This window comes from Ursus maritimus, unplaced genomic scaffold, assembly GCF_017311325.1.
Source record: "Ursus maritimus isolate PB19 unplaced genomic scaffold, ASM1731132v1 scaffold_12, whole genome shotgun sequence".
In the NCBI taxonomy this organism is placed as follows: Eukaryota; Metazoa; Chordata; class Mammalia; order Carnivora; family Ursidae; genus Ursus; species Ursus maritimus.
This window is the reverse complement of record NW_024423564.1, coordinates 1549087-1575699: the sequence shown is the minus strand read 5'-3', so window position 1 is coordinate 1575699 and position 26613 is coordinate 1549087. Positions and strand designations below refer to the sequence as shown.

The 26613-nt window shown below is 57.3% G+C and overlaps 1 protein-coding gene across 5 annotated transcripts; it reads right to left on the bottom strand.

Annotated features, from left to right (window-relative positions):
• Positions 1-3549: 3549 nt before the first annotated feature.
• On the bottom strand, positions 3550-26180 carry RORC (RAR related orphan receptor C). 5 transcript variants are annotated; one of them, XM_008695640.2, is made up of 11 exons: positions 26119-26180; positions 23916-23945; positions 13027-13112; positions 12544-12685; positions 10828-11340; positions 10485-10606; positions 9398-9530; positions 9128-9235; positions 8835-8945; positions 7089-7198; positions 3550-4198 (listed from the first exon to the last, which is right to left on the bottom strand). In XM_008695640.2, the coding sequence occupies exons 1-11, from the start codon at positions 26156-26158 to the stop codon at positions 4037-4039; spliced, it is 1557 nt and encodes a 518-aa protein (XP_008693862.1). In that variant the 5' UTR covers positions 26159-26180; the 3' UTR covers positions 3550-4036. The 5 variants fall into 5 exon arrangements, with proteins under 5 accessions (XP_008693862.1, XP_040482674.1, XP_040482672.1 ...); XM_040626740.1 differs by lacking the exons at positions 23916-23945; positions 26119-26180 and adding exons at positions 17654-17772; positions 18030-18138; XM_040626738.1 differs by lacking the exon at positions 26119-26180 and having other exon boundaries at positions 23916-24273.
• Between the last annotated feature and the right edge of the window lie 433 nt (positions 26181-26613).

Here is a 26613-nt window from a genome sequence, read left to right as displayed (position 1 = left end):
CCCCCCCCCCCCCCCCCCCCCCCCGCCGCACAGGCTGCAGGGGGCACTTGAATCCCCACAAGAACCCTAAGGGCGACCTCTGTAGATGACACGGGGGGTGTGAGCGACCCAAGGAATGCCCAAGGTTTGAGCTTTGTTGCTTGGTCTTTAGTCTCTTTAGTCTCTAGTCTCTTCTATTCCTCCTCGGTGGTGTTTTGATTTAGTCCAATGTGTGAATCTGAGGGAGTTCTCTTGTCCCCTTTGGGCTCAGCCGTCTGAGCCATACACAAGAGACAGACTGTGAGCCAGGGAGGCATAGACAAGTGAGAGACAGCGCCTGGCCCGGTACTGTGGGTGGGAAGCAGGGGAGCCCTAGGCTGGCACAGCGATCTCTGGGGGAGGCCGTGTGCATTGCTTGTAGACTGCAAGTGGGTTTCTGGGAACCGAGGGCCTGGGCAGAATCAGGATGACGGTGAGTCGAGTGGCCACCTGGCACTGACTGAGGTGCTAGAGGAGAAGGGGCCTGGTGCTTGGTGAACTCACCCTCAACTCACTCTGTTCAGTGTCAACAGGGTATTGAATAAGGGAGAGGAGGTATTGGAATGGGCAAGGGAGTGCTAAAGAGATGGGACAAGAGACAAATGATCCTCCCTGGGAGGCAGGATGCCTGGGTTTCTTCCAGCTGCAGGTCCTGATGGCCTTTGGGGCTTCAGGCTGTCTGGGCCCTGAAGGGTCAGCTTTCTCCCACACGCCCCATTTTCTCCCACATGGAATTTAGGAGAGGCAGTTTAAGAGATGGTATGAGTTCTTCCCAGTCCGGGGGACCACATCCCTGGAACCTGACTGGAACGAGGCTCTGCAGCCCTCCTTTAGAAGGGCTGTTCTGGCGGCTCTCCTGCGGTGGTGGTGGGAAACTGAAGCTCGCAGAGGCAGAGGGATGCAGGACACCATCCCAAGGCGTGGGGGTGAGAGAGAGTGGCCCGGGGCAGACCCGGGCTGCTGACCAGGCTCCTTGTCCCCAGCCAACCTAGCAGGTATCGCTGGCATGCTGAGAGTTCTCCAGGGACAGACGTGTCCCAGTCTCCCTCATTCTCCCCGTGCCTGTTCTGGGAAGTCCACCTGACAGCTAGCTCTTTATTACGACTGCTGCAGTTCTTGCTCCTCCGTTTTGCTCTGCATTCAGCAAAAGTGCAGTGAAGCATGTAACCCAGCTTCCCTTCCTCCCACTGCTGTGAGTTTCCTCTTAGTCCCCAAAGCCTGCTGGGCCAGGGGCTGGGGGATCTGGGGACAACCCCTTTTCTTTATTTATAAGGTGGCTAATTTAATCACAAACTTCCCTTGCCAGTCTCCATGGCTACAGGACTGGCTTCCAGCCACTTTTGTAGGAAGAAATGGGTGTCAGAACCACTTCTTTCTTTAAATGGGGTGGGGTCTGGGGCATCATCTCTTCAAGGAACAGAAAGCTTTCTTCTTGGGTCTGTGTGGCAGTCCAGAGACACATCTGAACCTGGATATCCCTTTAAAGCAGACCTGACTGAGGCATGGGGACCTGCGTGGGGAGAGGGCTCTTGGGGGAAAGGTTTCTGGGATTTCCACACTGAAATGTGGAAAAGCCCTTCCCAGAGGTAGAGGAAGCCCTGGGGAGAGGGAGGGAGGTCTCCTTAGAGTCCTTCCCCACAGGGGTCTCTGGGACATTTGAGTTTTCCCATCCAAGTCTGAAGTCCGGTGGGGCCAAGATCAACGGCTGGCTCAGGGCGGCGGGGACGGGGGAAGGGGGACGGGGGCAGCTGGTGGGGAGGGACAAGAGGGGCACAAACCCTTTAGCCTGACAGGCACGCTAGTCTGGCCTCGTCTCTGAGACTGTTATAGAGAAGGGCAGCTGCAGCCTTGGGACGGGAGGTGGGGTCACTTACCGGAGTAGCTGGAGGGTGGCATCAAGTTGGACCCCGCATCTGTGCAGGGCTGGGGGGCGTCCCATTCAAGCTGCACCCCGGGGGCAGGGGGCTGTACTTTCCGGAGTGTCTCAGTCCTCGCTGCCGGCCACCCGCCGCCCTCCCGCCTGCCTGCCCACTGTGGCTGCTGTTGCTGCTGTGGCCGCTGCTGCCAAGACCGAGGTAGAGAAAAGAGCCAGAAAGCATTTCTCCTTTTTTTTTTTTCCTCTCTCTCTTTTTAAACCAGGCGAGAATGAGTCTGCAGCAACCCTGTTGGTGCAAAATAAATAAATAAAGCAACCAGGGAGGGCTGCAGCAAGCGCCACTACAGGGTGGCGAAGGGGAGGGAGCGCAGGGGGAGACTTGGGGTCCCGGAGGGGTCAGGAGGTAGAGGCAGCCAGCAGCTCGAGAGGGTCTCTTGTGGACATCCTAACTCCCCTCTGGGGAGGTCTGGGGCCAAGCACCTTCCTCAGGGCTGTCTTTGAGTCTCCCAGATGCAGGGCGATTCTGTGCAGCCTGTCCATCCCAATGGCCCCCGTGGGTATCACTTTGTGGGGAAAGTTCTCAGTCCAGAACGTCTGCTGTGGAGCTTAGTTTGAGACCCCTTGTTGCGGGTTCCTGAGGAGCCGCTCCCAAGCCTCCCTGGGGGGCTGCTCAGAGTGGGGGCTGCAATCCTTATGATGTTCATGGCTTCTTGCTGGGCTAGAAACCGGGGTCTCCACACGGGAATGAGACAGGAGAGCAGCTTGCCCATGATCTGATTTAAGAACCGCCCCCCGCCGCCCCTGCCACACATACCTCTGGCCTTTAAAATCATTTTATGAAGAATAGCACAAGCTGGGGTTTATGTTTGGCCAACTAAACCCCGCCCCTGAGAGGCACACAGCACCCCCACATCACTGGCTGTTTATCCCTCAGAGCGGGGCTCACAGCGATTGTGAAGCCAAGACAAGTGCTGGGGCATGATCACAGCCAGAGCAACGGGTCTGTCCTGTTCCCTGGTCTCCTCCCTGCTAGAGTTGGGATGGAACTGTCTTGTTTCCTTTCCGCACGATGGCGGGAGGACTCTTCCAGGGCTCTGTCTGGGGCATCTGACTGACCGGTGTCCAGCCATCTCTTCTTTTGGGGTTTCTTGTACTAGAAGACAGCTGGGGCGGGGATTGAGTTTGGGCCACCCCAGGTCTAAGGTTGGTGGACTGGCGCACCACGAAAATGTTCTGGGGTCCTTCAGGGTTAGGACTCTTTCCCTGAGGCCACTAAATACCTCTGAGCTGTGACCTCAAGGAAGACAGAGATTGTGTCAGATGGAATGTGTCCACAGAGGTGCATAATTGCGGCTGGAGTTTGTGAGTGTGTTTCACCTGTGTGTGGATGTGTGTCTCTCATCAGATGTGTGCTGACCCCCGAAGTCTATTTCTAAAGTGCACACAAGAGGTTTGAGTTCTAACTCTATCTATGATGCTCTTGGCCTCCATCGTACCCTATCCCTATACCCAAATCCCATTAAAAAATTATCCCAGCCCCTTACCCCCTCCCATCCTTATCCTCCACATATCCACCTTTTTTTAGACCCTGGGAAAAGGGCAGGATGCCCAACCACTTCCTTGCTGAGCTGAGAAGAAGGGGGAAGCAGAAAATCTAAAGGTCTGGATTCATGTTATATACAGGTCCTTCCGGCCTCCAGCCGCCAGTCTCTGAGCTTGACGCATCTCCCCAGCCAAAGCCCACAGGGAAATGCAATGAGGTATTTTAAAGTCCTGTTCTTAGCTTCTGAGCCCAGAGTTGAGTTCCGTTCATCCAGGGTGTCCCTGAGGACACCATGGTCCTCCTAGAGGTCCTTATGTGCCACCCCAGGCGTCTCAGAAGCTGGGGGTGAAGGGTCATGGGAAAGGAGACGCAACAAAGCTGAGGCCGGAGATGGTGTTCCTTCCTCGCCACCCTCTGGCTCTTGGCCCACTGTCAGGCAAGGCTGTGGGCAGAAAACCAGTCTCAGCAATTGCTCACCCCTAAAGAACAGGCAGGGACCACCCTCCAGGAGCACAGGCAAGAAAAATGTGAAGGTGGGAGGAGATCCAGGGAGGACGGCCAGTAGGCTCTAACGAAGGGAAAGGAGTCCCTCCTCCAGGTCACTCAGACAGCCCTTCGGGTGACTCAGTTTCAGTGCTGAAGAGTTCCTTGTAGAGTGGAGGGAAAGCAGCTTGGACCACGATGGGGTGGAGATGCTGGAAGGTTTGCAGCTTTTCCACATGCTGGCTACACAGGCTCCGAAGCTTCCCCTTGGGCGGCAGCTGGAGGTGGGTTAACAGGGGAGGAGGGTCAGTACTCCAGCCTTCTCCCCAGAGCAAAGATGTCCTCTCCTTCCTGGACTAGGCAACCCTCCTTGCTTCGCCCTCTGCACTTGGCACTGGGGCAGTGGCTGGATTAGGTCCCATCACAGTGGGGGTATGTGTTTAGGAAACTGGAGGCACGCGAGGGCTGCTGCGGGACAGGTGTGTGCTTTCTGAGTGAACCCCCGATCACATTCTTGCTACTCCTACAATGAACCCTGGTGAACGCTCTAACTCACACTTTCTACTCATACAATAGTGAGACCCTGCGACTCTGTTGTAGCCTATCGCGTGCCTCTTGGACCTTCGTCGATGCTGTCCTCCTCACCTGGAAGGCCTTTCTGACTCTTTGCTTGGCTAAGGCTTCCTCACTTTCAAGTGTCACCCCTCTGGGACTGTTTCCCTAATCACCTCTCCCTGCACGAGGGGCCTTTCCTTTGGGCTTCCCTCTGTGTAGGTAGCACGTAAACACCATTTTAGGAAAATGGTCTAGTTTCTGCCTTTCCACCCTTGCTAGGTTTAATCTCCTTAGGTAGGGTCTCTCCTTGTCTCCCTCTCTCTGCATCCTCTGTTCCTGTCATAATGCTTGGCATATGACAATGCTCAGGAACTGTTTGAATTATAAACAGTTTCCAAGCAGGTACCCAGCACCACCAGTACTCAGCCAGAGGGGAACCAAAGAGGCCCAGAGACCCATGAGGAGACAGAGGCGGGGCGACCTCGCTGGGGAAAGGCTGAGAAAACCATTCATCTTCTGCAGCTTCCTGTATAACCGAGCTCGGCTTGAAAGGACCATCACTAGCTGCCCCCCTCCCCCCGCACTTAGTTTCCTAGGAAAGGGGCAGTCAGAGAAGACCAGGCAGCATAGATCTCTTGATGTCTCTTGGATTCATCCTCCTCATTTCTCCTGGTTTAGTCTGAGTTTGTCCGGACTATCACAATAGCTTCATCTCCCCATCCGTCCGTCCATCCATTCATGGATGGTTGAGAACCTACTGGGCTAGGCACTGTGATGGGCTGTGGTGACATATCACTGGATAAAATAAAGTAGAATGAGATAAAATGTCTAGCTTTATTAAATGCCTATTCTAACGAGGGAGCCAGAAAACAAATATATAATATGTCTGAGAAATTCTTAAAGAACAATAATGCAGGGTGAGGGGTGGAGGGTTTTTTGCATCAGGCTGTCAGGGGAAACCTCCCCAGAATGAGGAGATGGAGCAAGCCATTTGGAAGACGAGGGGAAGAACCTTCCAGGCAGTGGGAGCAGCAGGTACAAAAGCGCTGAGATGCCACCGTGCATGAGGTGCCGAAGGAATAGCAAGGAGGCCAGTGCTGCTGGAGCAGGTGCCCGGGGGGGCAGGGGGAGGAGCGCAGGGGAGGAAGGAAGTCGGGGTCATAAGGGAGACCAGTCCGCCATGACAGACTCTAGAGCTGCCGCTCAGCGGGATGGGCGGGATGGGCGGCTACAGCAGGGCTGAGGCCTGGGCTGCTTGGCTTTGGCAGGATGGACCAGCAAGGGCCAGAGGCCTCTTGACAGGCCACGTAAGAACTGATGGGGAGGGGCGATGGTGGGAGGTGGGGGGGGTGTATTCTGAAGGTGGGGCCGACCAGACGTGCTTCCCAGCTGTGCTCCCAGCTCCAGTCTCTCCTTCCAAGCCTTCCGCCCAGACTTGAAGTTCTTTAGGGTATAGACTGTGCTGTAAGTCATTTCTCTGTCCTCGGCACCTAGCACTCACTGTGCCTGGCACATAGCAAGGGCCCATTGCTTGAACGATTACATAAATGCTTCCCCTATGCTGCTTCCAAATTAAATTGCCTAAATAATAGCTCTGATGACATCATTCCGCTAGCCTCCCGAGCTCTCCATTGCCTGGAAATAAAGCCTTCCCTCTTGAATATGGCACTGGAAGTCCTCTCTGATTTGCTACCTGACCTAGTTTCAAGCTTGTCTTCTGCTACTTCCCTGCCCTCATCACTCAATGCCAGCCCCCAATCTTACGTGTTAGTCGGAATGTACCATGAGCTAGTCCCCATATATGTACTATTTTGCCTCCTTATTTTTGCTGACTGTTCCCATAGCCTGAAATGCCTGCCTCACCCCCATGAAGGTCTGTTGAAATCTGACATACGTCATGGCCGACTTTAAATGCCACCTTCCTAGGAAGCATTTATGTCCCACTCCGAGTAATACTCCAAATTATTTTTAATCCCTGTTCCATGCTGTCATAACATTCCCCCAATATCTCTTATCAACGTAACCTATCAGGGGCACAGGGATATGGTGGGAGAGCACTGGGATTAAATCTTGCATTTATTACTTACCAATCATGTAATCATACCATTGGACTAGTTGCTTAAGTCTCCTCATCGCTAAAAGGAGGTTTTAATACTTGTCCTATTGACTGAGGATGACAGCATGTCTGGGACAGCACCTTGTTCATCGCATTACTAGCGTAGCACATACCGTGTGCTCCTCTGTATTAGAGTTACTGGTACACGAGCCACTTTGTACCACACTCAAAACCCCCAGTGAGGGCACGGACCGCCTCCCTGTATCTTCCCATTCCACGGTGCCTTGCACAAGCAGGTGCTGGGTGAGTGCTGGCTATATTAAGCCACATTATTTCCTGTCGGCCCTTCCCAATTCCAAGTTCTCTTAACTTCCCGTCTGTACGCACATGGAAGTGACAGCTCACCCCCTTGGTCCCCATGCCGCTGCAAGCTCTCCGGCGCAATGTGGCACTCAAGCACTTCCTACTCTGTACCCTTGGAGCCTGGCCCTCACAAGCCCTGGTAGCCCAGCTCCGGCGCTGGGCCTGAGCTCCTCCACCTCAGGGACTGCTCCTACCTTTGCCAGGATGCCTTGGCGGTGAGTCTTGTAGAGATGGTGATGAAAAGCCAGCTCCAGGTTGTGCTGCAGCTGCTCGACTTTCCTCTTCTCTTGGAGCCCTGGCCGGTCTGAAGGAGGGCATGGGACCACAGCGAGAACAAGAAAGAACATGGACATTAACTTCCCCCGAAAGGATGTATCACGTGTGTGCTGGATAGCAGCCTTCTCGGCTGAGTGTGTGTGCGTCCTGGTTTGATCATGAAGAGCTCTGGGGCCCGGGGCTTGGCTAGCTGTCTATAAGGAAAACTGGGGAGAGATGAAAGAGATAAAAACATCCAATCTCCTGGGACGCCTGGGTGGCTCAGTCAGTTAAGGGTCTGCCTTCAGCTCAGGTCCTGATCCCAGAGTTCCAGGATCGAGCCCCACAGCAGGCTCCCTGCTTAGCGGGGAGCCTGCTTCTCTCTCTCCCTCTGCCCCTTCCCCTGCTCCTTCTCCCTCTCACCTTCTCTCTCTCTCTCTCTCTCTCAAATAAATAAAATCTTTAAAAAAAAAAAAGAAATAAATAAAATCTTTAAAAAAAAAAAAAAAGAACATCTAATCTCCTGACTCCAAGCGGCCTTCTCCCTGGTACCCTGATATTTCATATAGCCCGTTCAGTGCTAGGATTCCCCTATGAGGGAAAAATGAGACAGAGCCCTGTCGCCTGGCCAAGGATGAGCCCGATAGCAGGCTCCACAGCTGCTTAGCGGGGAGTCTGCTTCTCTCTCTCCCTCTGCCCCTTCCCCTGCTCCTTCTCCCTCTCACCTTCTCTCTCTCTCTCTCTCTCTCTCAAATAAATAAAATCTTTAAAAAAAAAAAAAAGAACATCTAATCTCCTGACTCCAAGCGGCCTTCTCCCTGGTACCCTGATATTTCATATAGCCCGTTCAGGGCTAGGATTCCCCTATGAGGGAAAAATGAGACAGAGCCCTGTCGCCTGGCCAAGGATGAGCCCGATAGCAGGTGGCCGTGGTGAAGCCTTCTAGGCCAGCAGCAGGGCCTCTGCAGCCATCTGTGGCTAACTCCAACGGACAAACCACTTTTGCCCTGGCTCCATAAAATAGCCAGAAATCATTTTTTAAGTCTTTATTTCTAATTCGAAGGACGTGTTCATGTCTCTACTCATCGGCAGAGCCAGACAACGGAGAGTCTTGATCGGGAAACTCTGGTTAGTAGCTCGACCCACTTCCCAGGTTCTCCAAATACTCAGCGTCCCCTGGCTCAGCCCAGCCTGCTCCGTTCCCGTGTAGTGGGTATCCAGAGTCCTGCCACGGCAGCACACCGTCTCCAAATTAGCTCGCGCACAGCAGTGATTCCCAAGCACATGACAATCACTCGCGGGAGGCTGTAAAAAATCCTGGTGCTCTGGCTGTGCCCAGATCAATGACCTCAGAGTTTCCGGGAGTGGAACCCAGGAAGAATCACTTTTCAAAGCTCCCCAGGTGATTCCAATGTGTGGCCTCACCGGACTCACTGACATGAGAACTCATGAGCAAATGAGAATTCGGGAAGTGGTGCAATTCCTCTCACCCTCCTGGCTACCTGGCTCCCCATTCCTCCAACCCCACCTTGGAGGGTGCTTCCCTCTTTGAGGCTCCTCTGAATCTTCCTTCTGCTCTTTAAAGCCATTTCCCAGATTTAACCACATTCGAAGGTCCAGACCCTTCAATATCCGTTGCTCCCCTGCCACCTGAGTGTCCCCTAGGCAAGCCCAACGACACTCACTAGCATTGATGAGCACAAGGGCTGTGTAGAGAGCAATCTCGTCCTCGGAAAAGTGCAAGGAGCTCAGGGAGCGGGAGAAGTCGAAGATAGAACTGATGAGCTCACTGCAGCCTGAGGGAGAGAAAAACCAAAGAATGAGCAATGTGGGGGAGGCCACGGCACCCGAGGACACCCACCCTCTTGGTGTTTGGAGCAGAGGGGTGACCTGCCCTGAAGAGAGGGTGCCTGGGTCTTGGGACTCTAGATGGGCTTGCCATCCAACTCCTGTCTCTCCCATTTCCCCTGCCCCTCACCCAAGGCTCGAAACAGCTCCATGCCACCGTATTTGCCTTCGAAAAACACCGTGTGGTTGTCAGCGTTGTAGGCCCGGCACATCCTCACCAGCACTACTTCCATTGCTCCTGGGGAGAGGGGGGGACATGCAGGCAGGAGTCAGGCAAAGCCAGGGAGCTGGCTCTGTGCCCCTCAGTGTCCTGCTCTCCCTAAGCCGTCTCCCTCGCTCAGCCCCGCCCCGCTGCGTGCTCGGTCCCCCTCCCTCCAGGCCTGCCCCCCTCCCTGGGCACCTGCTTTGAGAAGCACAATCTGGTCATTCTGGCAGAGCTCCATAAAGCCTGAGAGCCTCTTAGCGAACTCCACCACGTACTGAATGGCCTCGGTGAGGCGGTGGGCGCAGCGTTCCCACATCTCCCACATGGACTGGAAGGAAGGAGGAGGGTCCCACTGTAGCCCCGTTTATGACCTGTCGCCCTCCCAAGGCCCTGGGAGCCCAGACTGATAAACTGCGGGCGTGAGGTTCAGAGCTCCCACACTCTCCGCTCTGGCGTGTTCAGCCTATCCTCAGCACAGATGCGCACTCGGGGTCAATCCCTGTCACGTGGCGCGCTCACGGAGCTCCCACCAGCCGCTGGCCTGAGTCAGCTGTCGTGGGGCAAGAAAAACATGGGAGAGGCAGCTTTGCCCTCAGAGTTTGCATTTTGATGAGAAGAGAAGCACATACCCCTCTCCCCAAAAAGACCGGCCCAAAGGTCTTAATAATGTAGAGAGGCAAAACTTCAGTGCCAAACGAGTGTTTTTAGAACAGGTGGTATTGTCAAGAGTGTGACAGAAAAGGGCATAAACTCAGGAGCCCGGTAGATCTGAGTGTAGCTGCGGCTCCATTACTGTGGGACCTAGAGTAAGTGTGCTCACTTCTCTGAGCTCGGTTTCCCAGTCTGTTAAGAACAGAAATAAATGCCAGCCTCATGGGTTGCTGTCGTAACGATGGAGGGTCATTTATGGGAAACATTCAGTACTGGGCAGAGAAGGGGCGTTTAACGAACGGTGATCAGGGTTCCGACTACTGCTGTCATTGAGAGGGGACAGGAAAGGAGAGTGTACCGAGGGCTGTACGCACCAAGGTCTGGGTGCTGGAGGAGGGAGGATGAAGGCCCGGCAAAACGTTTACAGACAGGGGAAAAGGAAAACCTCTCGCCCATCTGCTAGGGTATAGACACACACACAGACGCACAAGCACGCATACACCCCATTTTAAAAATGGGTACGCACTTGTGTCTGTCTGTGATAGCCTGCCTCGCCCTAGCCCACTAGCACGTGCAGGTACCCCTCTCTTCCCTGCCCCCCACCCCCTCCCACATGGTCTCTTGGCCTCACCTTCCTCTGGTAGCCGGCCACCTCCTCCCGGGAGAAGATGTTAGGGCGCTGCCGGAGCAGGTCCTCCAGCCGCAGCTGACACGTCTCTCGGTAGGACTTACAAACGTTCTGCACCAGGTGCTCTGAGGCCGGAGGAGGAAGGCACAGGCCCCACCTCAGCCAGCTGCTACCCTACCCGTACAAAGCGCGCTCCTCGTCCTGGCCTACCCCTGCTCTCCCTCCCCTCCTCGACCCCGCAGCTCCCTTGGGCTCAGGATTGGTGTACATGGGGTGCTGACTAGGGCCCCTCTCTTGGAAGCCCCTCCCTCATCATCCCTACCCTCTCCGCCACCCAGCTGCTCACCAGTCTCCGTCAGGGAGGCATAGGACGCCTCCGTGGCACTGTGGAAACTGGGGCTGCAGTAGCCGTCCGGGCCCCGTCCTGGTTCCTCGAGCCCAGGATGCCCGGCATCCTCAAAACGAAGTCCACATCTGTCACGGCTCAGCTGGCTGCCTGTGCTGTAGAAACCCTCACTGGCCTCAGCCTTGCCCCTCTCGGGGCTGTATTCCAGGTGGTATGAGGCCCCGTCAGGCCCGGCCTTGGCCAAGCTGCTCAGGTAGGAGGACCCGGAGCCTGGGGCTCTCAGGAGGCCAGGGGGGCAGGCCGCGGCCTCAGGCAGGTCGGGTGAGGAGCCCAGGGGAAGCTGCCCATCCGGGAGCCCTACGGGGCAGGCGAGGGGGTCGGCTCCCTGGCCCCCCGCTGGCGGGGTCTTGGCCACCTGTCCCCGCTGCTGCTGTTGCTGCCGCTGCAGCTGTTTCTGCACCTCGGCATGCAGGCTGTCCCTCTGCTTCTTGGACATGCGGCCGAACTTGACAGCTGAAAGAGGTCAGGGATCAGTTTTCAAGGCAGGAGCACAGGGGACAGGGCAGCATCGACAGGCATTTTGACCATTACAGAATTCACTTGCTCTTCCCTGAAGAAGTGGCTCCAAGCAGAACTTCTCCAGTGTGGCCTAAGAACCTCCCCTGGGGGCTCCCACTTTTGCTCGAGACCCCTCCCACCTCTTGCAGGTGTTTGCCGCAGGACTGAGTCCAGCCCAGGCATTTCGTCTCCCGAGCAAACTCTCCCAGCTGGAAACCAGCTTCTGCTGGTAGCAGAATTCAAGCAGTAAGTCTGGACTGAGGACTCTGGCCTCCTGATGTTGGGGCTGGGGGTGGTCGAGTTGGGGGCCTCGAGCTGTATTGGGGTCACCTCGCCTGTCTGGGAGGGTCGGAGGAAGAGGAGAGCCGAGAACACAGGTCTCCCTGTGGTCAGGCCTGCAGGCTCCCTGGTGACCTAGATACTCACCACAGCCCAACCCAGGCTCCGCGGCTTGTTTCTGAACATCCTCTTCTGCTCTCTCTTTCCTGCCTTTTCACTCCCCCCACACCCCTCCCAGGTGTGGGGGCACAGCCCCTCGCCCCGCCTGCCCCTTTGCACCCCTGCGTGTTTCCTTTCACTTTGTTATTTTGGGCGCTGAAAAGTGCTGACAGGCTCTTTCTGGCTCCTCATCACCCCAGGCCTCCCCCAACCCCGCCCTGGGCTCCCTCTGTGGTGATGGGGGCTGCGCTGAGGCAGTGGGCGAATATCGAGGAGAAAGGCACGGGGAACAGCAGCCCTCCCCACCCTCCCACCTTCCAGGTGGTTCTCCGGCTGCCTCGGGCTCCAGTCCTAGCCACTGTCCTGTGTCCCAGCATGGGGCTGGGGGGCCAGGGAGATGGAGCTAGTACTGCAGCCATGGGGCAGGCGGGACGAGGTGCGAGCTGCATGGTAACTGGGCCGCAGGCAAAGGGAGTGAGGAGAATCCGTCCCGGGAAGAAGAAAGTGAGGAGTGTGGGATGTTGGGGAAAGGGGCTGTTCCAGCAGAGCCTACCGTGGGGACCACGAGGAGCTTTGGTGAGGTGCACCCCCTTGGGGCATGGCCAGCGCAGGCCCCACGGAAGGACGTTTCTACAGGGTAACCCCTGCCTGGCACAGCAGGCCAGGCTGCCTCTTTGGAGGCTCCAGGGAAAGCCCGGGGGTCTGCCCGGTTGGCCTCACCGTCTCGGGACATGCCCAGGGCCAGGCATTTCTGCAGGCGACAGTGCTGGCACCGGTTCCGGCTGGTACGGTCGATGGGGCAGTTCTGCTGGCGGGTGCAGGAGTAGACCACGTGACACTGCTGGCTCCGGCGAAAGAAACCCTGGGGAAGGCAGGCAGAGCCCTCGGCTGCCAACCCTGGCCAGGCCCAGCCCGGGCCCCAGGGCTTCCAGCCCAGGCTCTGGCCGCAGCTTTCCCAGACCCTACGACCAGTCCGTTTTCTCTCCTCCCTTTCTCAGCGACCATACAATTGCCACGCAGTCATGTCCCCAGATTAAGACAAGGCCCTCCTGTGTGAGGCACTTCTCCAGCAGCTCCCCAGCTGCCTCGGGAGACCATCCCTGGAGTCAGAACGAGGGCCCCAGAACCCCTTCTCCCCGCCTTGGAAGGGACTCTGTGTGTGTGTGTGTGTGTGTGTGTGTGTACGCGTGTGCAAACGCTCACCTTGCACCCCTCACAGGTGATAACCCCGTAGTGGATCCCAGATGACTTGTCCCCACAGATTTTGCAAGGAATCACTTCAATTTGTGCTGGAAGAGAGAAAGAACACACGGTCAGCCCAGGGACCTGACCCTGGTAGATCCAGGGACACGATGCTTCCCCGCCCCGCTCCAGCTTGCTCTTCCCCTCTCGCAAAATGGAAGAAGTGCAGTGCCGAATGCCGCTCCGCAAAGGGTCTGGGGAGGCCGTTTTCGGTCTCACGGGGCAGCCAGGAGCTGTGTCAGCCCTGCAGGGACAGAAGATACCGCTGCAGAGGGGCCACCTGCTCAGCCCTTCGAGTTGAAAAGCTCCAGTTGCCCCCCTCCTGCCGGGGGACCTAGGAGTTCTCGCTGCTTTACAACACCTGCTTCCCGCCCAGGGGGCTTCCTCTAGGCCACCCTCCCCCAGCAGACTTTGCTCCCATGGGCAGAGGGTGAGGCATGGCGGTGGGGGGGGGAGACGTGGTGTGCCAGGCAGGAGGCACCTGGGCCGGGTAGAGATGCCGACCATCCTCAGCCTGGCAGGGAAGGCTCAGGGGCCAAGAGGACAGGGTCCGCAGAGTGGGGCCCAGAGAAGGTAAGGAGGAGTGAGGTGGAGCCCAGCAGACGGCTCAACAAGCCATGTCTGTCAGATGCTGGCGATTCAGGGCGAGAATCAAACAGGGCGCCGAGGCCCCAGGCCCTGGAGCAGAGAGTGGACAGCTCTGCGTGAGTCCACATGGGAGAGTGTCTGTGTTTATGGGCCCAATTGTATGTGCACCAATCATGAATGTTAGCTCTGCCTGGGACTAGAGACCATTTCATTCAACCTTTGTCCTTTTTTTCCTTTCCTTTCCTTTCCTTTCCTTTCCTTTCCTTTCCTTTCCTTTCCTTTCCTTCCTTCCTTCCTTCCTTCTTCCCTTCCCTTCCCTTCCCTTCCCTTCCCTGTCCTGATGGAGGAGCGTACACAAGGTGGTTGGCCCAGGTTCGTGCAGCTAGTTTGCCCCAGAGCGGAGTCTGTACCCTAGCTCCCCTGCTTTCCATTACACTGTTCCGTGTACATGGCTTTTGGGGTCCATACATCAGTGGGCATGTTGGAGGGTGTGTGTACACACGGAAGGTACGTGTAATTGTGAGCCAGCGGGCACACCTACCTGTTTGTGTGTTAGTGTGTGTTCATTGGCCAGTAGGACCCCCAGCTGCCCACTGAGCTCATCGTGGCCTTTCAGGGCTCCAGATACTTCTCCTCTACTTTGCCCTGTCCCTGTCAGTGCCACAGCTCTCTACTGAGTTTCAGGGACTAGCAGTTGGCCTTATCCCAGCTCATCTTTGAAGGGGAGTTGGGATTCCCACTATGTCAGGGGTTTTCATCCATCCCAAGGGAACGGGGGTCTCTTCTCTGCCATTGGGGCCCTACTGCCTCCCCTTTGAGTGGGGAGGCTGAGGCTGAGCAGGTCAGAAAAGTGATCTAACGCCGCAGCCCCAGCTCCTCTCTGACCGGCCCCCAACCACGTCCCAGCCCAAGGGTCAGTGGAGGCAGCAGCTGGCCTGTAGGGCAAACCTGGGTTCCGCTGAGCTTCCCTCTGGCCCAGGCCTGGACCCTGGTCGTGTGTAGGGCCTCCTGACGTGAGGTGGGGAGGGGACTGTGGCTTGCCCACCACCCCCTGAAATTTTGTTTGCCTCATCTTGAGACCGTCCTCCCCTCAAGCCGGCTTTGAGCTGGGGCAGAGTGAACAGCCACCTCATGGGGGACAGGGCCTGCGGCTATCGGAAGTTCCTCCACAGGAAGCCTGTTCTCTCCCCACCTCAGCCCCCACTTGCCTGCCCAGCACCCACCCAGGACGCTGTGATTGTTGGGGACAGATGGCAAGTGAGCCTTTCAGATTCTTTCCAGTAAATGAAGAGCAGATTGGAATGCACAGAAGGGAAGAGAGAACAAGAGGGGACTGGTGGCTGGAAAAGGGGCAGAAAATGTGGGGGCACCTGTACGTCAAGTCACTTAGATTCTCTAGGCCCAGGTTCCCTTGTCAGTGAGATCAGGATAGAAAAGGACATTGCTTGTCCATGGGATGACGGAGGTAGGACGGTAGGCGTGATGACATTACCCGTGGAAAGCGCTGTTTGAGAGGCAGACTGTACGTACGCTGTTAGCACAGAGCAGAGCTGAAGGCGAAGAAACGCAGCGGGCCCTGAGGCCCAGCAGAAGCGCTCGGGCCCCATAGCGTCTGTGCTCGCCTCCACACCTTCCCCTCCACCAGCGTGGGTCTCTCTCCACAGTGGCCCTCGGCCCAGAGAGGGGAGAAACCAACGTGGGTCACCCAAAAAAGTAAGCAGAGGGGAGATTAGGCCAAGCCACAGTGGGAACTCGGACTCTAGCCCAGCAGGCAACCACAGGCCTCCCTGCCTCTTCCCTTCTCCCAGAGCCACATCCGCGTGCGTGTGTACGCCAACCACACAGGTGACCCAGACACATCTCTCCCCACCCCACACCTGACCCACCGCTGGTCCCGGCCCCAGGAGCCTCACAGCACTGGAACCCAGACCTTGTTCGTCTCATGGGATGACGTGGCCAGCCATGGACACCCTTCCCAGATACCTGTGCCGGGGGGACGCTGGAGTTCGGACCCCAGCCACCAGGCCAGCCACTCTTTAGGGTTCCCCACCCACAGGCCCCCAAGGCAGAGGTGCACGGTGAGGCGGGAACACAGAGTCAGAGGTTCTGAGCTAGAGAGACCAAGAGGTTTGGGACTGGCAGACAACAGAGACTTAGACCCTGAGATGGAGAAACAGGTGCAGAAACACAGAAAAACCCACAGTGATGTCCTGGCCCCAGTGCCCTGCCCCTCACCCTGCCTGCACCATCGGGCCCTCTGCTCCCACTGCTCCCTCCTTCCCCTGCCACCTGTACTCTTTTCAATGCCATCTGCCTGAAACCTCAAAGAGAAAGTACCGGTGCGCGTGAGCGTGACTTGTGGAGGCGGGGAGGGGGAACGGGAAGGGCTGGCAGCCGTGGCAGTGGGGTGAGCAGGAGCTGAAAAACACCTCGGATCCCTCACCTTCACAACCTACCCCTGAGCCCCTGCCTGAAGCAGCAGGTGATGGGAACCCAGATTGGGGAGGGGGAGCTGAGTAATCACAGGATTACTCAAACTGTTGCCCTGGAGCCTGGCCTGCCAGGAACTTACCATCTAAGGGCCTGACGGTGCCAGGAACTCGAACCAAGCAAAGGTCAGGCCTGTCTAGGCCAGCCCCTGAGGCCCCCGCTGCTTCAGGAAGATCTTTGTACCTCACCGCTGCTCTCTCCCAGGGCCCGTCAAAGGAAACACTCCCGTTCCCAGGAGACAGAAGTGCCTACTAGCTCATGAAAGCTCCTGAACACATCTAGTGACTGCGTGACTCTAGTCCTTTGCGTCTCAACTAAGATCACCAAGGGATCTTGTGAACATTTCGCGAGCAGGTCCCTACTCACGTCTGGGGCCCAGATTCTGCATTTGGACAAGCTCTGGTTGGTGCCCACGCTTGCTGGTCCTCAGCCTACACTTTTGAGTAGCAAGAATTTAGTCGTCTTGGGCTTTTGGGCCAGGCTGCGCCTCCTGGGGGATGAGGATGGGGTTGGCCATCTTTTCCCCCAGCTCATTCTCGTGTCTTTTCCTCAGCCTGGGAGACCTCTAAAGCTTCATCCTGATACGGTACTGGGCAAGGAAAATGAATCTCTCCTGGGTTGCTTCAGAGACTGGAGTCCCCCAGGGAGCTCATTATGTACACCTCCTATGTGGGCAAATCCGGTAGCGACAAGGTGGTCTGTCTTCCCCTCCCTCAAACCCCTCTAATCTCACCCTTCCCACAGCTGTGAGATTCACTGATAGTGCTCTCTGAATGCATCCAGAGCCTGGCCCAGTGCCACCTTAGGAAGCCAGCCCTGGGCCTTGTCCAGGTGCCCTACGCCACAGAGAGGAAGTGGTAGGAGCAAAGGAGGGGCTCTAACCCAGGGGGATCTCTCCCCTCAAACCCCAGAACGTCCCCCAGCCCTGCGGGAGAGTGGATGCAGTCAGAGGAGCTGTGGGGCTTTATCTTCTCCTGGTGCTTTGTCAGTCTCCAGCTGGGCCTTCCTTCTCTTCTCTTTCTCTCTCCTCTTCTCCAGTGGACAGTGATTAAGGGGGGATAGTAATGATAGACATAAGCCTGGGCCAGGCTCCGCGTACGTGTCTCATTAATGATCATGACAACCCTGGGAAGTAGGCATTACTTGCGTTGCCCCTGTTTTACAGATGAGAAAGCAGTCCAGGAGGGAGTAAGTGGCTTGACTAAGGTGACACAGTCTGATGTGGCATATGTGCCATTTGAACCCAGGTCTCTGTAACTCAGGAGCCCATGTTCCCACCCGTTAAGCCATACCCCCTGTAAGGATGAGATGCCCACATACGTCGAGGAAATGGGATAGGGGATAGGGGACGAGGTTACTAGCTGCAGGGGAAAAGTGCGAAGAGTGGAGGTGGGCTGGGAACAGAATTCAGAGAGGACCCCCCGTGGAACTAAAGCCGGAACTGTGTCTACTGTAAAGACCCACAGGGACATGGTTCCCTCTGTCCCAGCTCTTCCTCTGCAGCGCCCACCTCCTCCTGCCTTTACTCGTGTCTTGGGGCAGGCTTCCAAGGCCAAGGTGGAGCAGCTCGCCTGACCGACAGAGTCCCTTCAGGGGTGTGGACTGGCTTTTGTGCATCTCAGTAGGCCTCTGCAGAGATGAATGAGTGAATGGGAAAGAGGAATGCAACTTTTTTCTTAGCTTAGCTCCCCCCAACCCCCTACCGGCACAGAGACCACAGCTCTGGCCAGGGGTCCCCTGTGTACCCCAGCCTGTCACCAGCCTCCCTCCCTTCTCAGCTCTCCTTCCCACAGCTTCTGCAAAGCTGGAAACCACACTGGTGGGTGCCACCACAGGGGAGCGGGAGGGGGAGGGTTGGTGGGGGGCCAGGAGAGAAGCCACTCTACCTGGCGAACACCACTCCCAAGCCAGGGTGAGAAGTTTCTGCTGAGACATCCAGATCCCAGGGCTGAGAAAGTAGTGAAGCTAAAACTCAGGTGGGCGAGGGAGAGTCTGGGGTTCTGAAAAGCCACGAAAGACAGCCAGCCACCTGAAACCCCTCCTGGTGCCCCCGCCACCCCCGCAGTCTGGGACAGGAGAAAGGAGGGGAAACAAAAGAATTGAGTGAAAACAACCAGTGAATGGGGGGAGGGGATGAATCACCAGGAAGAAGCTCTGAGGAGTGGGAGCCCCAAGTCACAGTCAGCGGCTTCCCGGCCTCCAGGTTGTATCTCTCTTCCACAGGGCTCTGCTGTTCCAGGACACATGGAACCCAGGGACACTCCGGCTCTGGAGCTGAGGCCCTGCCCTGTTACTGACCCTTCCCCAAACAGACATCCCCATCTGTTCTGAGCCCGGAGTCCCAGGACAGCATTGCAGGCGCAGTAGGAGTAGAGGTTAGATCTCAGAAGGGACTAGCCATGCAGGACGAGAGGAGACCCCAGGGCTGTCTTCGTTAGGACAACTCTTAACATGGGAAAGTCCCTGCTCCCTGTTTGAGTCAGGGGCACAGAGGCAGGGCAGGGGAGGGAGCCCCTGGGAGGGGTGGGGATACCAACACCCACGCTTCACTGTACGGGACAGGCTGGGATGCTCCGGCTTCTAGTACCTTGGGCTGGGGGTGTTTGGGATTCCTGTTAGGAATGGAAGAGAGGAAAAGGCAAAGGTTCAGGGGTGATACAAGGAAGGAGGGGGCCCTTTGTGAAGTCTTCACGTGGCCCTGGGCTCTCAGGATAAGAGCTATGGCACCCTGGGGACCTGGACTTCTTTCTGGCCCACTGCTCGTCATTATTGTGACCAGACTTGGAAAGATGAGGGCACAGCAAAAACAGGCATGCCACCTCACACCTGCGTGCCCCCCACCTCGCCATCCATACCCAGTACTGGGGCCTCACGCCTCTCGGCTCCACACTGGCCATGTCCTCAGAGAGAGATGGCTAGAGCCACCATCCCTCTGGCTGGCTGGGAGTCTGGCTAACGGACACTTCCTCTTTACTCAGTAGCGGGTCGCCATGGCAGGGAGCTGTGCGATCCTTTCAGAACCTCCATGGACTCCATGCCTCCCCCTCTCTGCCTCTCCAGCCCCGATCAGTACTCCGCGTCTCCCCTAGGCTGCCCGTCCTCCTCCCTCTGCATCTCTCTCTGTGTCTGCGTACCTTTCCATCTTCTGTGCCCCACCTCTGCCTCGGGTTTCACACTGCGATGTTTTGGCGGTATTTCCTGGTATTTCTCCATTTATAGCTCCATCAGGACACCATTGGCCTCTGCACCGCTCTTTATTTCCTGGTCTGTGTCTGTCCCTTGGTCCCTGGGTGTGTCGCAGTCCCCAGCCCCCAATGTGCTGCCTCTCTCTGGCTATGGTCAGAGGGCGTGGAGGTGGCTGGCACTCACTGGGTGTGTGTGTGGCGTGGGGGGGGGGGCAGTCAGGTAACCTGGGGCCGTGAGATAGCCAGAGATGCCCAAGTGAGAAGGACCAGTGGCATCCACCCCCGGATCGGAGGGGACCCCCTCTCCTATCTACCAGCCTGGATGGAGCTGTTGGGGGGATATCTCGTAGAAGCTCCCTCATTCAGTCCTGGGGACTTCGGCTCTCCTGCCAAGCCCCTTGCTTACTAGGGTGGATTTGCTGACTGGGGGCCGTTTCTGGGAAGACTGGTTTGCTAACCTTTGCTGCTAATCGGAAGGAGCTAGAAGGAAACGAAAGCTCCAAAGGGCCCCTCCTCCTGTGGAAGTTTTTGGCTCTTTTCCTCTCCCCTCCTGACCCACCCCAGCCCATACACCTGCACTGCGATCTTGGTCCCAAGCTCACACTTGTCTATGGCCTCCTCTCCATCCATGTCCTGTGAGAGCTGAGATGCCTTCGCTCGCCTTGGGGGTGCTCACCTTGGGGACCAGGGCTCTCTCCTTGGTCCTGGGTCCTCAGAACTGGGAGCCTCTCCAATGTTGGTTTTGTTTTTAAGTTCAGCTCTCTAGTTTTGCTGATGAAGAGACCAGGGCCCAGCGGCTTGCCTGAGGCTACGTGGCTAGTCAGTGACAGAGCTGGCACCAGAACCTGGTCTTTAGACTCTCAGCCCATGGGTCTTTCCAGGTCCCAATATGGCCTCCCTTCCGTGGTTTGTGGGAAGACCCCAGGTTGAGGCTGGGGCTGCCTCAGGCCTCAGGGCACAGGGACATGGGCTTCCCTTTTCCTTATTTGCCCCCTGCTCCGAGAGGCTCTCTAACTTTCCTTCCATGAATACAGGGATTGTCTGACTTACCCGTCCTTGCGCTGCTAGAAAGCACAGGGGCCCCAGACATCTGCCCACTAGCTGCTGACCCCACACCAGGGAGGGGGTGAAGCTGAAGGCTTTCTGCTCCCGTCTCCCCTGCCCTATCCCCCTCATCAGATGGGTGACTGAAAATGGGCACACACGCGCACACATGCGCTAAGACCTGGACGTGGGGTTCTGACCCTCTCTACCTGCCCGTCTGCCTTGCCTCTCCCTGTCCTGCTGCTTCAGGTCACAGCAGCCCCTCGGGCTCCTCTTTCACCCCCCTCGGGGGCAGGTTGGAGGCATGGAGGGAAGCCCAGCAGTGGGAGTTAGCAGCCTCCCTCTGCTACAGCGGCAGGGGCAGGATCAGGGGCGAAGCACTGGCCTCACAGGGTTCAATCCTTTCTTGTTAAACGAGCGCCAGAGCCCCTCAGCTACTCCTGCAGATCCTTCCAGGGCCCACGACAGAGTCGTTCCTCTATGGCCCCGTACTACCCTGCTCTTAGACCCTTAGCGACTCCACCTGTATCCCAGCAGACACTGGCCTTGACGGGGACACATGCTGCCGGCAAGAACGAGCACTCAGCTTTGCTCACACTGTCCCCAAGACACCCCTCTGTTCCAGAGGCCCAGGGATGACAACAGCATCCAGGCTTCCCCACTCCCAGGTGGCCCCATTCACTTACTTCTCATGACTGAGCCTTGGGCTTTGCCGCCTTAGCGCTCTGTCCTCAGCAGGGGCTGGTCCAGGGATGGGGCACAGCTGGCAGCTGGGTTGGGGGTGAGGCCCTTTCTGCAGAGCCTCAGCCCACAGCTCTGCACCTAGCTCTCTCCCAATTCTTCTGGGCCAGGGGGGTTTAAGCCACCACCACACAGGTGGCCCAGTGACAACCCCCCCCCCCACTGCATCCCCACCCCCTCTGGGGTGCAGCGAGTAGGATGACAGGCGCCCCACGTGGCCAATCTGGGCCTGGGGCAGGGTGTGAGGGGCGGGGCAGCCAATTGCAGGGGGCGTTGGAAAATTCCAAAACCACATGTGACAGCCACACGCGGTAAAAGCTGTTTCCACCCGCCAGGGTAGTTCTGGCTGGGGAACCAGAATGGAGCTCACAGGAACCTAGCCAGGTTCCTACTACCCCTCCCACTGAGGACCCGAGCCTGACACTCTTTGCCAGGGATGTTTCTAGAGGTAAGTCACAGGATGCCTGCCCCGGGGGCAGGGGCTTGTGCCACCTGAGACCCTGTAGACTGCCAACAGCCACCCAGTGGGGTGCAGTCTGGGAGGCTGCCCCACCACCCACCCTGCTCATGCCCTCCCTACAGACGTGGTTCATGCCCTGGGGCTAGGGAATAAATGATAATAGAACCAGGACTAGTCATCAGACAAATACCCGCTATCTGCAGGAAGTATTAGTCTGTCAGAAGTTTCCTCAAGAGCAAAACTGAAATTGGAATGCAGATAATGATGATAATGATGTCATGATGGTGATGGTAATAATAATAATAATGTTTACTTTGTGCCAGAAACACTTAAGGTTTTATATGGATTATCTAATACTCACAAAATACTTTATGAGGTAGGTACCATTATCCCCATTTTGAAGATGAAGAAAATGAGACACAGAGAGGTTAAGTAACTTGCCCAAGGTCACACAGCTAGTAAGTGGTGGGGTCAGGGTTCAAACTGAGGCAGTTTAGCCCCAGATCCCACTTGAGGAATGGGATGGTTTCTCTGGTTCAAGTCTGCTCTTGAGGGTGTCTCAGCTTGGGAAGCCTCCGGGCATGTGAGTCTAGAGTTTCTTGGCCTGCGGGTCCTTCTGAGGGGCTCTCTCAGCCTCATATCTGCTCTGTGAGGTACCTCAGCCTGGGGGTTCCCTCTTCAGGGCCCTTCAGTAGCTAGGCCCTCTCTTGGTCTGGGAGTCCCTCCTGGGTTCTTCCTTCTTGGGCTTGTCTTGGACCCCCTCCTTGGGGTTATCTCAATTTGGAACCTATTTTTCTGAGCCTGCCACCCCGGGGGAGTCATTAATCTCTTCTGGATTCTCTGCAGCAAACTTCCTAAGAGGCCTCTGATCTTGCCAGGCCTCTAGCAGCTCCTCAGCCTGGTACAGGCCTTGCCCTGCTGGCCTGCCTCTAGCTCTCAGGACCCGGGCAGTGGATTGCGGGAGGGGCTGTCACCCCGGCTTCTCATAGGACACTCTGGGGTGGGGGTGGGGGCATGATCGCACAGGACCAGTGGGCTGGGAAGGGGGAAGGGGGCGTGGTCCTGGCCAAGGTTTCTGCGGTAAGAGGTTAAGGTAGGAATGGAGCATAGCCTCTTCCAGTTCCAGCTGCTCCGAAAGTCCCCCATCTCCCTCCCCACCCACATATGGTCCCTGGCTCCCATCCCCCAGCTCACGAGCACGTCACTCCTTGACCTGCTTTCCTCCCAGGGCCCTGCTCAGCATTTCCGTGGGGCCCTGTGGCTAGGGGCAGGCGAGGCACCGATCAGGATTGTGCTGAGCAAAGCAAGCCCCCACCCAGGAGGATGTAGCATCCTGGATGGCCCCCCAGCCCCTGTCTGCCCAGCTCAGGGACCAGGCCATGCTGTTGCCTCTGAGACTTCTCTGCTTGAAACAGGGAGGCTGTAGGCAATCTTGGAAGCTAGAGCGGGCTCAGTGAGCTCTCAGGAGGAACTGGTGGGTAATCCAGGGAGCGCCGTGGAGAAATGCGGGTGGTCTCTCTTGCCCCAGAGTGGTCCTCGGGCCTCATTAATTCAGGGCCATATGCTTATGGAAGCCTTCCCCCAGAGTACCCTCAGGCTGTTAAGGGCGCGCATGGCCCTGATAGGATATGAGCTTTGGGACTGAGGCGGAATGGGTGAATAGTAGCTTCTCCCACAAACTAGGGGGATAGATCTGATGTGCTGAGAGAACCCTAGAGAGGATACATACTCGCCAGTATCCATTGGGAAGTCCTTCCTGAGCTCTAGCCCCCTTCCCACATGCTGTTGCCTCGGTCTTTCAGGGCCCAGAGTGTCCCTGTGTGTCACGTTTCCTACAGAGGTGAAGGCTTTCCCGCTCTCCAGCTCTGCGCAGCCTGGCTCGTTCGCACCTCGGGACGTGTTAACCACCGAGATGAACTGCAAACAGGGCTCAGCTGCCACAGAGCCTGGTGGTGCAGGCTCCCTGCATCCCTGAGGCTGCCCCTGCCTCCTCCTGCTCTCTATCTCCCTCCTCCCCTCTGCGAGCACCTGTGCCTCTGTCCAGCACCCCTCCTCTCCGACTCCCACGGACTCCTTTTATAATCGTTCTCTCCCCGCTCCTCCTCCTCCTCCCTGCCGGCTTCCCCCTGATCTCCCCTGGCCCTGCTCTTGAGGTTTCTTCACCCATCCCCCTGCTGGGCTCCCCACCTCCCCTCTTTCCCTAGGCGCAGTCTCTGCCCGGCCCCTCTGTGTCTGGGCCTGCTCGGAGCCGCCTTTGTCTGGTGCATACCCCCAGGAGCCCCGCTGAATTCTAGCCATGTCTCCACACCCAGCACCAGCTGCCGCCCCTACCCTCTACTCACAGGTGTGGGTCTTCTTTGCAGCCAGCAGCTCTGGAAAGAGAAGAGAGGGGCCGGGGCCAAAAGCTGAAGACCACGGGCACCAGGAGACACAGCCCTCCCCATCACAGGCCCCATCCCACCTCGTTCCTTCCTCCAGAACCTGGGGTCTGAGCGGAAGGTGGGACCCTCCTCCACAGCACCCCCTCTTCATCCTCTGCCCCGCAGGTCCTCAGAAGCGCCAGGCTTCTCACTACCTCTGGGAGTTCCCCGGACTATTCCTTCTCCCAGAATGCCCTTCCTGACACCCTGGTCAGCGTAAAGCCAACTTCCCCTCATCCCTCAGGCTTCCGAGGCCCCTCTCCCCGGCCCTTGTGCTGACACTCAGCACTGCGCTTGGTTTCCCGACACTCCCCACGTTGTTACCTAACTGCTATCATTGTGTCATTATCCATGAAATGAGGCTCTCCCGCTAGCTGGGAAGCTGCCTGCCTCATTGACCTTGTGAGTCCCAGAGCCTTCATAGTGGCGGGCCCATTAGAGGCCCGCGATAAATATTCTGCAGCCAGAGTTACATCTCTGTGGGAGTTAAAGCTTTCGGTTGCTTATTTGTGCCTGAAAGCCCCTAGGACCACCAGAGGTGTGGAGGTTGAGAGTAAGACGCTGAGGATGTTTGGAGGAAGAGGCAGGAGAGCTGTGAGCACAGACCCCGCTCTGCCTTCCCTGGCCTCTGGCCCTCCAGCCTGCAGAGGAGGGAATCCCTTCCTCGGGTTGTCCAGGCAGAGAGCAGGCAGTAGAGTGCCCAGGTGGGCTGACGTGGGGCGGGCAGGGATGCACATATTTCCGAGGGGCAGCTGCTAAGGGGGAAGCCTTAGCTAGAACGTCGTGGCCGCGGTGGTGGCGGTGGGAGTGGAGTGGGTGGGGAAGGTGGTCATTCATTTACAGCATTTATTGAACACCTACCGAGGGGGCCCCTGGGAAGAGGCTTCCCCTGCGAGACCTTGGTCCATTTCCTACAACCTCACAGCAGCTCCTCATAGAGCACGAGGCCAGCCTTTTGTCCCCGACAAGGAAAAGCCCTTATGTCCTCTATAGTCTCCCTAAACTCTGGATCTGCTCTCCTGTTCTAGTCTTCCTTCCGCTGCGCAATCTTGGACACCTCTCCACCATCCCCACACACTGTCCCTCTGCCCAGGAGATGCTCCCCACTGGTGGCTTCCTCCACAGGGCAGAGTGGGGGTGAACGGACTAGGAGGGTTGGGCTCTGCTGGGGTGGGGTGGGGGAGGACTGCCCAGGGAAGGAGTGGTTCCATCCGGCCCCTCCCCCCTCCCCCTGATCCTGACTGGCCCCACCCAGCTTCCTCCCTGACGTGGCACCCTCTCTCTGGCCTCCAGCCTTGCACCTCAGAGCAGCCCTGGGGTGGGGGTGCTCCCCTCGCCCGCCAGCTGCCTGCCAGGGCAGTGGACTTCTTCCTCCACCAGGTGGCCCCAGAGCCTGCCGGCACTCACTCCCTTCGGTGCTCATAGCGGACCAAGCATGCGGCCGCGGGCCCTGCTCTGAGAGGGTCCCTGAGTTAGACCATGCGTGGGGCCAAAGACTGCCTGACTCTGTCTCCCACTGCCTGACATTCTCAGCAGAAATGAAACCCCACACTTCTGGGACAGTGGGGAGGAAAGTGCCAGGCTAGTGGGCACGGGCAGCTGACAGGGTGTGGTTGCTTCCTCCCCCAGCCCTCAGTCTGTCACCCTTAAAGGCAGGACAGGGTCCTCCATTGGTGAACAGAAGGCGGAGCGGCCAGCCTTCCAGCCACTGCGAGGGTTCTGCCGCCTGAGTAAAGCAGTGTTACCAGCTCCTCACAGGGGGCGCATACGCTTGGGAGGGCCTGCCCACATTCTGACCCTTCCTGGGCTCTGCTCTTCCCCCCACCCCACCCCGCCCTGCACCTGTCTCTCCCTTCTCCACTGCTCCCTTTCTTTCCTCTCCATGTGTTTCCTGCTTCTCCCAGTTTCCATGCTCTCCTCCTCCGCTGTGTCCCCAGCCCCTCCTCCTGCCTCTCCTGCACTTTCCATCAAGACTGGCCTGTGTCCCCTGCCAATCCATCTCTCTCCTCCTTTCTTGTCTTGTCCTCCTCCTCCTCGCTTCTTGACCAGACTCTTCCAATCTCTCTCTCTTCTGAACCTCCTGGCAAGTCCTTTCCACCTGCCTGCAGGGCCATGGGCCTCTTACCCTGCGAGGCTCGGTGCTGTCTCTGTGGGGCCCTGTCCATGGGGCAGCTCCCTTGGTGCCGTCCTTGCTGCCCTGGCTGCCCAGGAGGGCAGGGAGCAGGGCCCAGGGGAGGGAGGAGGGAGCAGGGAGGGAGCACCTGGCCCGTCAGCAGGCAGGGGAAAGGAGTGGCTGGCAGAGTGGCCTGGCAGCGGGAGGGGACGGGGCGAGACCAGAGGAGCAGAGTTTGGAGCCTTGAGGAGAAACAAGTGAAGGGAAGGGGACTAGCATTTATTGATCACCTACTGTGCGCTAGGCCCTTTGCCAGGCATTTTATGTAAATCTCTGATTTTCTTCCATCCTCGCAACACCCACCATTATTGCAGATTTACCCATAAGCTACATGACGCTCAAAGATATTACTGACTCGCCCAAGGACAATACGTGGCTGCACTGTGATTTGAAGCCAGGTCTTTGTGACTTCAGGATGGCGTGTCTTCTACCTGACCAAGAGAGGTG

Coding starts and splice junctions, on each gene's coding strand:
- RORC (XM_040626738.1), bottom strand. CDS start 24,105: ATGAAGAGGGGGTGCTGTGGAGGAGGGTCCCACCTTCCGCTCAGACCC. Junction 11,341..12,543: donor CCTGGGCATGTCCCGAGACG/GTGAGGCCAACC, acceptor GACCTCTTTCAG/CTGTCAAGTTCGGCCGCATG. Junction 9,531..10,484: donor TGGCCGGCTACCAGAGGAAG/GTGAGGCCAAGA, acceptor CCTTCCTTCCAG/TCCATGTGGGAGATGTGGGA.